General features: G+C 41.9%; 1 protein-coding gene across 3 annotated transcripts; it reads right to left on the bottom strand.

Annotated features, from left to right (window-relative positions):
• Positions 1–541: 541 nt before the first annotated feature.
• Positions 542–12900, bottom strand: sgsm1b (small G protein signaling modulator 1b). Of its 3 annotated transcripts, XM_069513348.1 has the most exons (25): positions 12732–12900; positions 12577–12620; positions 10935–11010; positions 10060–10222; positions 9739–9891; positions 9400–9467; positions 9146–9288; positions 8907–9038; positions 8605–8729; positions 8443–8510; positions 8196–8359; positions 7912–8041; positions 7418–7544; positions 7269–7333; positions 7025–7170; positions 6782–6910; positions 6532–6705; positions 6315–6383; positions 4312–5529; positions 4100–4224; positions 3937–4019; positions 3713–3822; positions 3531–3627; positions 3269–3436; positions 542–2804 (listed from the first exon to the last, which is right to left on the bottom strand). In XM_069513348.1, the coding sequence occupies exons 1-25, from the start codon at positions 12736–12738 to the stop codon at positions 2716–2718; spliced, it is 3873 nt and encodes a 1290-aa protein (XP_069369449.1). In that variant the 5' UTR covers positions 12739–12900; the 3' UTR covers positions 542–2715. The 3 variants fall into 3 exon arrangements, with proteins under 3 accessions (XP_069369449.1, XP_019937177.2, XP_069369450.1); XM_020081618.2 differs by lacking the exon at positions 12732–12900 and having other exon boundaries at positions 12577–12639; XM_069513349.1 differs by lacking the exons at positions 6315–6383; positions 12732–12900 and having other exon boundaries at positions 12577–12639.
• Positions 12901–12940: the final 40 nt, after the last annotated feature.

Below are 12940 nucleotides of genomic sequence, written 5' to 3'. Positions count from 1 at the left end.
AACTCTAATTAACCTGTGGTATTTAAATTTTGTCCATAAAAAGGATTACCAGTGCATCATAGGGCCGACAGAGAGATCATTTATCCCCACATTCCCAACTGCAGGGAATTCAGAGTCTCCAATTAACCTATGCAGCATGTCTGGACTGTGGGAGGAAAATGCAGAAAACCAATGCAGACACAGGGAGAACAATTCTCCCTTTGTGTTTCCCCTGACAATCTCTCAGAGCTATGGTGAACAGATAAAATGGGAATGTTCTACACAAAAGACTTTGATCTCCTTGTTTTCAACTGAAACCACATTAGAAAGATACAGTATCTCCTCGTGGCCTGCATGCTGTGCAGTGTGGACATATTTTACAGTGTGCACATGAGAATGAAAGTTTGTAGATAGATTTAGAAAAACCCTGAACCAGAAATTATTTGCTAATTTTTATTTTGTAGGAACAAATAAATTGAATTCATACCTTTCCCTTTAAATGAAATAGTTGTGTGTAACAGTGTTGAAACATTCTCTAGAAATACACACAAGGCACTTGAAATGCAAAATATAATATTTTTAATACACATTAAATCAATTATACCAGGTGACCATTTGAGAAGACAGAAAAAAATAAATAAAAATATTTATTTCGAATGGTTTACTTTTATCTTCTTTTTCATTATAATCAGATAAAGCCCATATACTGTACAGACATTGTATTGCATTTAATAAATATTTACTAGCTTATTTTTTTGTACAATAAATCCGTTTCTTTTTAACACACTGTATACAGTAAATCCTCTGACAACAAACACAGCAATACACAAACAGCAATACTCAGGCATGTTTCTGGAGATCATATGGAGACACATTAGCGGTGATATCAAAGCACTGGACTTGAAGCCACATGAACCACATCGGTGTGTTTTGGCTACTTTGAGACTGTGAGCGGCAGCATTAAAACACATTGTCTGACTCGTGTCTGTTGATGTAAACACATGTAGATAGTTGTTTTTATCTTTAACGAATCCTTCCATCACATTCACGTCACGTTGATTTCACTGGGATCGCTCTCTACCGAAAAAATCCTGTCACAATATAAAGGCCTGTTGCCATTATATGGAAGAAATTGTTTGAAATAGAGTATTAGTTGGGGATCTTAAATTAACACACACTAAACAAAGATTTTACCCATAGCTACATGCCACTGAATAACTATCACCTAACTGACCCTTGAAATGTGACACTGCAGATACTTTACAAGGCTGTGGAAACCTGATGTGAGGTTTCAGAAAGAGCACATTTTCCGAGTGACAGGTGATGAGAGCCTGAGTAGAAACTGCTGAGTGTGTAGTTATTTCGTCCACTCAAGCTAAGAGGTGGGCAGCGGTCAACCTGGTGACTTGTACTGTTCGGCTGAGAGGTGAATCCTCCACAGGAAAGCACTGCTCCAGATCCAATAGAGAAGGAACAACTTGACTGCCTTCTCAAATGAATAATCGAAAGGGGTGTCCTCTACAGGACAAGAAATGTAACTGAGGGAGTATGACAAATGGCCAAAGTGGAGCAGCGAGTGTCAAACTGGTGCCAGCCTCAAAGGAAAGAGTTTATTTTGTATAGGTTTGAACAAGGAGATCTTCAGGTAATAGTGAAGAGAAATGCTCAATTACTCCAGTTATTCTAAAACTTTTTGCCAGTAAAGAACTCGATATCGAAGGCAAAGTAGATCTGCAGGGAAGACAGAGGCTATGAAACTCTTTAGGGGAAGTGAAAAGGAAGCACGCTGCCTTCACGCCTTCACGCCACCAGCTCAAAATTAACCACCGCCGCTGCTCTCATGAAGTTGCAAGGTAGCACAACCTGTCTACACTGATCTATCTGGGTGTTAAAGCTGAATTCTTCAGCCCAAGTGAAATGCTGTTAGTTCAGCAGAAGAAAGGTTCTGAGTATCTGCATTAACCACTTGCATGTGTTGATTCTGGAAAAGCATTGGTCTGCACAGAGAGCTAGGATAGGTAGCCAAGGATGAATGATCATTATAGAAGTAGCACACAGCATAAGGGACTGAGGAAATGGTGCAACTGTATATGCAAAATATCAGAGTGCACACAGTTTTATAGTTTCAGTCTGGATATCCTGCTGGCTTGTGTCGTCGAAGGCAAATCAGGAAAAAGCCTCAGAAAGGACCAGCGAGTGGTGCTCAGAAACAAACCAGTGACCACATATTGCACTTGATCACAACCTAGTAGCTTCGTCTGTAGCACCTCTACTGTCCACACAACCAAACCATCTAACAATGCCAGATAATCACTGGAAACATATTCAAGTGTATCACAAATTGTAAACATATGGCAAGAACTTAACAGGAGAATGGCAACGCAGTGGAGGATTTGGTCGCTGTATCCCTGAAAAAATAGTTAAGGCAAAAATAAAGAACATCCTGAAGCAGTTTCAACAAGGGTACATTCACCAGGTGAACAACAACACTTCCAAAATAAATTTACAGGCAACACTTGCATTTCCTGAATGTGGAGAGACGCAAGTGCACATGAGTTGTTTTACAACTATTTTGCAACAAAGAGCAGTTTCAACGACCAATTCTAATTTTTTCAGCACTTGTCAATCATTTACACTGATTCCTTTCCTCTTGATTACAGAACTGTGGGCTGTGTGTCAGTATCTTGAATCGCTTTAGCACAAAGAATTGTGAGAGTCGAACAAACATGTCGCGCATCACTTGTTTTCTATGAGAGTCTGCACCTTGTGGACCAAGTCTCGAGCCATCGTCAGGACCTGGGAGACGTCGTGTCGCTCGGCCATTTCTGAGGAGAGAGTTTGAAAATCATTTTGTCTTATAAGAGGTTAAAAACAAAAAAATCATAGTAAGTCTGTTAAATGACAGGTGGGTCAGAGAAATGTAAGTGGACCAAACCTTATCGAAAACAGTCCTGCGCAACTTACTGTCTAATCTCAAATAAATATATCACACCAGTACGAAGGTGAAAGGCCACTTACTTTAAGAGATAAGTAATGGAACCCCTCTCTTTATCTTTAACACTGAGAACATGTCAGCATGCAATAAAAACATGTGTAAAATTTACATTTGTAAAAATTGTAGTCTATTTTGAAATTGTCCTACATTGTCATAGCTGAAATATAACCTTAACAAATGTATTTTGTTTGCTTAAACTGATCTTTGGAATTGTATATTATTTATCTAGTAGGATTCTACCTAAAACTCAGAACAAATTCTGCTATATTACAGTCCTTGTATTTATTGTCTTACCATTGAAGAACTTGATGATGTCCGTGAAGTCCATGTTATTCTCTAGGATGATGTCTCTATACATCTCCACGAGCGCCAGAGCGATGAAGAGCACAAAGTGCTCGGAGGAGGTGTGTTTGGCCACCCAGATGGTTTCCCACACAGAGAACACATCATCGTACACCATTTCTATTTGCAAAAAAACAAATAAATCATATTATATTCAGCATCATTTTGAGGCAAATGAGTAATGATTCATTCAGGCAGGTATCATGATGATTACCTCTTTTAAAGTCCAGAAGAAACCAGCGATAGCAGAAGTAGAAATGGGTGTAGTCTCCATTCTGCTGCATCAGTTCAAACAGCTCAGAGTCCAGGATCTGGACGTATAAAAAACAAGATGCCATAACTTTCACCCTACAGTTTGTTTGACAGTGCGTCTGTGCACATACATGTAAATTATACCTGGATAAGAGAACGCATGTTGGCGAAGTGAGAGTCCATGGCACCTCCGTGAGGAAAATTCTGGTTCATCCTCTTCATCAGTTCAGTGAAGCAGCTGAATGCCATGACCTCTGGGAAACACACACACACACATACACACACACACACACAACTTGAACATGTCGTTCATTTGGCCTTTTATGTGCACTTCAAAGCTGATATTGACAGAATAAAGTTTCACTGACCATCGTCCAGAATCACCAGCAGAGGAGCCAGCAGATCACACATGCCCTGGACGTAACCCGTGTCCAGATGCTGCCACACGTAACTATGAAGACAATCATAGTGTTTATTTCGGTTGAGACAAATCTTAGATGTATTTAGTTTGGCTACACATGTTAGTTTTACCTGCACATGATGTTACGCAGCTTCTCCAAGTTCTCCGGAGTGAAGTACCAATATGTTCTGTCACAACGTCTGACATCTTTGTCAATGCGATGTAAGTTGATCAAGTACATATCCAGAATTTCTTGCTGCAAAAAATAAAAGTGAATTCATGTATTGTTAATATTCAAAAAGAAGAGGTACAGGTATGTCTGCTTGTCATGTTTAAAGCTTACAGAATAGGTTTGTTCTTCTGAGGATTCATCGTGTTTGATCGTTTCTCCTCCCACCTCCACAGCATCTGCCTCAGTTAGCACATTGTCCATCTCAGGCTCCTCTTCAGAAAGGCCCAGGTCGGTGCCCTCAGGACTGGTGTTACAAGCTGTGTCCAGATGGTGATCTAGGACGAGTCCCTCGGAAGCCATCTTCTCTCTTTGTGCCAGAGAGATCGGTGGTGCAGCGAGGCCTGCGAATGGCCTGGCCCTAATATGCTCAGAGGTTACACATGTCCCTGCAGGGATGTCCTCCATTTCCAGCGCAGAAGGAGAGTCATCTGAATCTGCAGTGTCTGGAGACTGCCGGGACGATAAGGAAAGGCTCCCCCTCGATGCTGTCTGAAGAGCATTCAGCACTTGCCTGACCGGTGAATTTGAATCAGGTTTCTCAAATGGAATTTCTGCTGCTTTGTCCTTTTTAGAATTATCCAAATCACAAAGTGTTGCTTCTGCTTCCTTTCTCTCTGACTCTGTGATCTTGATCGCCTGTGATGGATTTTTCTCAGGAGGAGTTTCAGAGCTCTCTGGCTTTATTTCTGCTGTGGGTGGACATAATGGTTCCACTTCCACATCTTTGCTCTTGTGTGCTTGAAAAGTCAAGGTTTGCCCAAGTGGAGGAGCTTGGAAATATTCGTTGTGAATCTCCGTTTCTAACTTTAGAACATTAGTGTTCTCTGGTGCAGATCTTATATTCATATTTGTGTCTACTGCTTTGAAATCTTTAGATTGCTCGTTTGTTGTTAAATCTTTTTCTTCTTCTACTTTTTTTTCCTCAGCTTCAGATATCTCTTTAGACTCACTGACCTCTTTGTCTTCAACAACCTCATTTTGTGAAACTGTCTCTATCTTTTCTATCTCTGACACCTTGTCCTTGGCAACTGGGTCCATAACATCTGTCCCTCCTGGCTGTGATCCAGCTTTAATATTCTCATTTAAGTCATCAGATGCTCCAGCTGAGGAATGTGTTGTTGTAGATCCATCAGCTGTCTCTGTGACAAGAGGCCTGTTTTCCAAACCTGGATTTGACAGACCTGGAGAGGAGGCGTTGATGGAGGGAAGCTGCGGAGAGGCGGCAGTGTCTTCTTTGTCCTCCTTCACTGGACTGCAGTGCTGTACGTCTCCTTCCTCAGGCCTGGGCTCAGACTCAATCTGATCCACTGCCTCAACCAATTCGAAGACCTGGCAACCCAAGAAAAGCAAAGAACATGCAAAACATGTAAGATCAAATAGCACTGATAAAAAGTGAAATGGATTACGGCAGCCATTTTGAATGTGTTAGTCCATTAGTAACAAATCACATACTGTACTGTACAGTACGTTCCAACCATCCAGGCAGCCCTGGGTTTTCATTTGTTTCATTAGCCCATACAAATAACTTAAAACATGCATAAGATGTAATGTATATTTTATCACAATGAACATCTGGTCACAGTTGCATTAATATAATTATGATATATTGTTTTTCATCCCTGCCTCCTTACTGAGCCCAAGATTTGAGAATTACTGGGATGGCAAGTAGAGACTTCCTTGACCTTTCCTCTAGCACCACCTGCAGGCCAAAGTTATTTATTTTCCTGTGACAAACCTTATCATCAACTGGATGGCTTGTTAAGAAGAACCCAATCATTTGGCGGATCCCTGACTACACACATTATTCGATGGATAACCATTGGACAACATTCACACAATCATGTGGTTGAATCAATTTGGTGGCTCTGACATTTCATTTAGCACCAATGAGAGTCAACAATTCAGTTTAACACTGACTATATGTCTGTTGCAAGGAAGTTTGCTTGGATTGATTTGAATCGTATTTTTTGAAATAACGGGAGGCCCTTGGCTGCCATTATAATATTATAGATGCAGTGGAACCTGCTGTCTCCAAATTAAATAATTGGACTAAAACACACAAAACACTGGGTTGCTCTGTTATTACAGCTACAGTAACTGTTGTGAAAATCTACCTGTGCACCACTGCTGGAATCACTCTGTGAGCTGGCATTGTGTTGATCTGAGCTGCTGCTTAGAGACGACTGCAGTGACACACAGGAGACAAACAGCAGAGGTTTCAGACAAGCTAATGTATCATTATACTATAAAATGTTCACTATTGTGTTGGGTGTGTTGTGATTTTGGTTTTAAACAACGATGCACATTTATATACTAAATCATCCAACTTGCATCTGTGCTGATGGTGGAGTCTCGCTGCACTGGTCCTCTTTCCACACTGGCCCCGGACGAACACCTGGCGATGGCCTCTGCGTGTTTCTCTCTCTCCCTCTGACGGACGATGGCCTCACAACCCTGCCACTCCTTCATGGTCTGCTCGTACATGACCCGCATCTGTTCATCAATCTGAAACAGAAACTTGGAATAAATATTGTGTCATACAAACTATAACACTTTGACAGACCAACAGGAATAGAAATACCTCCAGCCTGGATTTCTCAGTCATGGTGAACTGGTAGTGTCCCAACAGGAAGGGCCAGACCTCTTTGCGTAGTGAAGGGGCCACACCACCATAGTACACAAGCCTGTGTATCTCCTTCTCCTCATAGGCCTGATCAAGAAGAGATAGTTATTCATTAACTCACACTAGAATAGGACTATTAAATATTAAATGGAAGATAACAAAAGTATGTTTTATGGCCTGTTGCTCAATTCTTATTCTTACAGAGCTTTCGTTGAGGAACCTGTTCCAGACCTCCACAGAGAGGCCTGCCCGGGCTCCACAGGGCACATCAGAGTCAACTATGGTGGTGTTCACCAGAGCAGAAAGGTGGGTGCGGACTGTTGACAGATGACGGCAGTATGCAAGCCCTGGAGAGGAAAGATAAACATTTCATATTAAATATTAGGAGCGATTGTTTGACTGAGAACAATTATTTTCAATGAAACCCTGAGTCGTTGGTACTCACAGCCATAGAAAGCACGGGAGATTATCTGGTACTTCATGGTGTCACAGAGGAGTTTTAATGAAGCCCTTGTAGAAACGAGAAAATGGCAACGTTAGTTGAGTGGAATAATCTGAATATGGATTCGAGGCCCTCCCTTAGAAAATAATTACCTTTCTTGATTGCAGCCATTAGGCAGAGAGCCATCAGAGGAGCCATTTTGTGAGCAAGAGGAGCACGAGGACTTTCTGGGGGTTGGTTGCCAAATGTTCACACCCTGGTCCATCAGCTCTAGAGCCACTAAACAGCATAATACCCCTGATTATTACAGTTATCGTCACAATCAGCATAATAAAAACATAAAAAACTATAAATGGGCAAAAATAAAATAGAAAAAGAAATATGAGAGGATGGAGATGAAGACATGGCAGACAAATTACTTAATGTTGTCAGCACTATAGTGAAAAATGACAAGCAGGCACAAAGAGATAAGAAATGTAGTTTAACATTAAAGAGAAAGTTGCATACCAAATCTATACCTATAGCTCACCAGATTTATCTTAACTGAAGTTGTCTGATTTGTAAATCAGAGTTAAGAGAGTAACATCATCTCAGATGTAATCTCTGATGATTCTTCATCTGAGGGAGGAAGATTAGAGACACTTACTGAACTCCATCTGATTGCCAGGAAAGAGGATTCGAAACACATAATCGGTTGCTTCATCATCCTCCTTATCCGATACAGAATCGCATGAGCCGTGCGGACTCCTCTTTCGCAATTTGGGGAAAACCTTTCCCTGTGAGTGGAGAGACCACTGCATCTTAGCAAAGCATGGATAACTCTCAATGGAATATGAAGTAGAAGAATTGTTACGACAAATCATACAATACCAATAAAACACAGCTTCACTGCATTGATCATTGAGATTGTAAGTATTTCATCATGCCCACCTTTCCCCTCTGATTCCAGAGCGGCGGGTCCAGCTGTCCGTGAGGTAGCAGGCCGGTCTCCAGGCAGGTGAGAAACTGGAGGAGGTGGCCACCTTTGGGGAAATGTAGAGGAGGTCTCTGGATCCCATCCTGGCTCACCAAAACTACTGTCCCACCACTGTTCACTGGAGACACAAACACAGACCAACAGGATAAATAACTCTTCAAACTACGTTGGGTACAGTAATAAAATGGGGTGTTAGTGTACCTTGCTGGTGACAGTGGAGATACACGATCTCTTCCAAACGAATTGTCATGGCATAATCCCAATAAACACTGAAAGAAAGACGAGTGATATGAAGCCATCGAGTAAACTGTGGAAAAGCAAGGCCTTCCTCTTATGAGACAGGGTTCTAAAAGTCTAACAGACCTTCTCTCAGAGTCTAACTCCCCCACGTTTCCATTCATCAGCTGATTGGGCGTCCATTTCAGTGTCATGACATCTGCAGTTTGATGTAGAGACAGATAGCCTGGGATGGCCTCCATGTCATCTCTCTGCAGACACAAATAGCAGCTTGTCTGATTGCTCTTTATATAACCAGAGTATAAATCAGTTAACAGATGCAGCAAGTTCCCTATTATATGAATAATGCTCTATTAATAGTCACTCTCTTACAGCAGATACTAGATTTGTATGGTTTTTCTTTTAAACAGGAAATAAAATACACGCACCGGCTGCACCAGCACATTATTCTTCCCAAACAGCAGCGTGGCTCTGGAGTTCTGGTGGAGCGACTCAACGTACTCCCTCACCCACATGAGAGGACGGTCGTCCATGCTACCACTGGACTGTCTCTTCTGGATCTGAGACAGATTCATATATCGTCACAAGTGTTACACGTCTGATATCACAAACAGTGGTTTATAGCTTATTGTTTCAGGGAAATCAATGAAGTTCTCCACTGTCTAACCAAGGCAGGTCGTCTGGAGGGAGAATCCTGCCGACAGTGGCCACTGTGGATGCGGTGTCGCTGCACGAGCTCGTCAGCGGAGGGGTCCGTCCAGAAGTGGTCTGCGGTCTTGACTTTGGTGTACTCCAGTGCACAGGGGCCAACTGTAAGACAAGTTGAACTGGTTTAAAGTAATAGTCAAGTAAGGTAGAGTTAAGGGTTTTACTATTTTAGTGTAGTCACACCATGTGCAGATTAGCGAGGTTTATAAATACCCAATAGAGATGCAAGAATTGGTCCATCCACTGGATCCATCAGCATGGCTTCTCTCTCATAGAAGGCACTGCAGAATTCAAATTGAGCATTTTAGGATTTCAAAAGGATAACTGAGTTTGTGTTTGCGTATCAATACTGTCAAGGAGATCTGTAAAATCCCTGCATATTATGGGAGGAAATGTATATGTTAAAACTATTTAAACCATTTGTGATATCTGTAAAGGAATGATTTAATGCACTGTTTAGGGTAATGATGGTACTGAAAGAGGATTATCTGAGGGGTTAATGTACTAAGGCCACACAGACGTATAAATGCATTTAATGATGTGTATAAATACCTGCTGTTCTCTACCAAGTACAAGACAATCTTGTCCAGCAGCTTCTCCATCAGTGCAGTTCGGATCCACAGGTGTTTCAGCGCCTGAGGGGGGAGGTTGCCCATCTTAGACTGCCGACTGCGGTCGTTACCCAGTGAGGAATTGTTCTGTTTGCTGGAAAACAGGAAATAAACCTGACAGATGAGATGTCCATATAGAAGCTCATTACTATGCAATGTGGCACGTACAGTAGAAAGCAAAAAGATATACAAGACTAAAACAGAGAGAATGTGTTTGATGTTTCAGTCACTGGCCTCTCATCGGTCGGAATGTACATTTCACCTGTTTTCAATGATCTGTTCCAGCTCCTGGACCTTGTGGCAGAGATCTTCAGCAGGTGAAAAGCTTTTTGCCACCTTCATAAAAAGTGCTGCAACCTTGTTGCTGCACAGCAGGCCTGCAATACGGCGTTTCAGCCCATGAAGCATGCAGGCCTCCACAACAGCTACACACAAACACACAGAGTATTAGTATATTCATTTGGCACCCAGATTTGGTCTAGATTTTTATTTTTATTTCAGTTCATGCAATTTGATGTGAGATCTTTCTTTTATTTGGCATGAGCACGCTATCATTTCCACTCTGTGAAAACCTCACGCCTTTATAGTTTCTACAAAAAAACAGGTGACAGGCAAGCACAGGTGGCACAAGTAGAAATAGACTCGGATCTGTCCGACACTGACTACTGTTGCTAGGATATGAGGGATGTGAATCACACATGCATCACTCCTGGTTAGTATCAACACCTTTGAAGGGTGTTCTACTTTAACGCAGTCCATCTTATCCACTTTATTAAATATAAACAGACATGGCTTATAACATTAGAAACATTAGAAAACATGAAAATAAATTGTGCAAGGATTTGCATCGCTTGAATTGAACAGAATGTAAAGGAACATTTTACACAGTGAGGATGAACACGTGGGAGTTGACAGTCGTGTCAACCATCACTCTGTACTGTACATGTGTGACCAATGCTGTGACCGCTGCTATTAGATACCACATGTTCTGTGTGATGATCTCAGAAATTAGCACTGATCCACTGAACTATTTTAGGTAGAAAACTATTTTTCCTACGAAGCATAAAACAAAATGATTCCACAAAAGTCTTAGTGTGCAGTGCAATCACGATAGAATAAATAGAAAAACGAATTTACCGCAGAAAGATATGATGTGGCTGCTGTCTGCATGCACAAACTTCCTTGTTACTGCCTCCTCCATAATTTGTTTCACCTACAAGAGAAGGAAACATGGTGAGACAAGACTTAATCTGTCTGACATAAGAGTAAATATGATACAAAGGACAATGATAAAGACACCAGACAACAGCCTTCCCTCAGTATCTCCATGCGCAACCATCAGCTAACCCAATTTTCTGGAGGGAGGAGGGTAATCCAGCAATTTATGTCAATAAAGACAGAAAACTCTTGAGAATCATCACAGTTGAAGCCTCAGAGGACTAAATATGCAGATTTTTAGATTTCCTCCAATGCATGGTTACGTCGCAGTAGGAGACCCACCCGCCATTTAAATGTACACATGTTAATAGCATGTTTATAATGCAGGTTGTTGTTTTTTTTGCCTCCAAGACGAACCTAAACTAACCCTGATGTCATTGCTACGCTTGTTTTCTCAGACCTGATAAAACTCCCACAGAGCCACAGAAAACAATATATATATGCTTCTTTTACAGGCTGAGGAAGTGCTCCCTTATATGACTTTGATGTGTAAAAAGTTAAAGCAGAACAAGGAAATAATGAACTGAAACAGACCTGTCATAAAACAAGATGGGATTTTACTGCCTTATTTAAAAATTATTGTATTGTATGTAAAGGTATACTGCAAATCAGAGGCACACAGAAGGAGTGTATGTGTCTGTCTGTTGTATGAATTAATGATCTTGGACATTTAAAAACAAAACCTATCATTTCAATTCAATGCATGGATTTCAAACCCACAGCTCGCAGCTTTGCCCCTCCTTGCTGCAGAATCTGGTACCAGAGTCATGGATGTTTGAGAGGCAATGAGTCACAGGTGAGGGGGAGCACAATGAGCCCTGAAGTACAGGGCTTTCTCAGCAATGAATAAAACATCCTGTTTTTCTCTCCCTGGGGAGTCGTGGAGTCACTGAGCAGTTTGGAAGGGAGCACACTGCAGATCCTTCCAATTCCTGTGCAGATTTATTATCCAAATGGTTCATCACTGAGCGACACATCATCCGGCTTTGGTTGGAGTGTTTTGCATTTAATGGTTGATGGAGCACAGACATAATAAAGATGCCAAGGTCACACCTTTAAGTTGTGAATAATAAGATGGTGTGTTACAGGCATGCCAGTTTATCCTCAGAGAGAGAGAGAGAGAGAGAGAGAGACTACTGCAGGATATGACAAATAACCTGGTTTGCATGGATGGGAGTAAATTAATCTGCAGGTGAATTTATAGTTTTTTCCCCCCTGATATAACATCATCAACACCGCCACCACCACTACCATCATCATCACTGTTATCGTCATCATCACCACCAGCATCATCGTCATCATCATCTTACACCAGCAGTCCCCAGGATATAAAACCACAGCCATCTTACATGCATCCACCGTCATTATGATGTCAAATAAATGGTCATTTCTTTATGATAAACAGGCCTGTGTGGCGTAGTCGTGGCTCACAGCCCACACACACACACACACACACACACACACATGCACATGCACACATGCACACAAACGTTGCCTGATCTCACACAAACTGCAACGAGGAAATTAGAGGGGGGGAAAAAGATAAATGAATGCATCGAACCTCTTTCTTCACATTGCGCAGCAGCTTCTGGCGCGTCTCGGCCTCTGTCACGGGAGAAAACATCATGATTATGCCGATCAGATGCTGAGGCTGTATCGGAAATGAATGATGACAAGCTCACGACGACAGGGGACAAATGATAATAACAGCGGTACCTCCCATCGCTTCCCGGGGGCAGGATGCGGCGGCTAACACGCACAGCTTCTCGGGTGGATGTCCAGAAAACAAGCGGAGGACGCACAGCCGCGGGTTTGGGAGGTGGAGAGGATCCGAGATGTGCGATGTGTTCTCATTAAACCTATCTGCTACCTCTCAGTGAACCAACACCCCTTTAAAGTCACAGTAGCCTATACATTAACCCTGA

This window comes from Paralichthys olivaceus, chromosome 18 (assembly GCF_024713975.1).
Source record: "Paralichthys olivaceus isolate ysfri-2021 chromosome 18, ASM2471397v2, whole genome shotgun sequence".
Lineage (NCBI taxonomy): Eukaryota > Metazoa > Chordata > Actinopteri > Pleuronectiformes > Paralichthyidae > Paralichthys > Paralichthys olivaceus.
The sequence above is the reverse complement of the archived record's forward strand: the minus strand, read 5'-3'. Positions and strand labels throughout refer to the sequence as shown.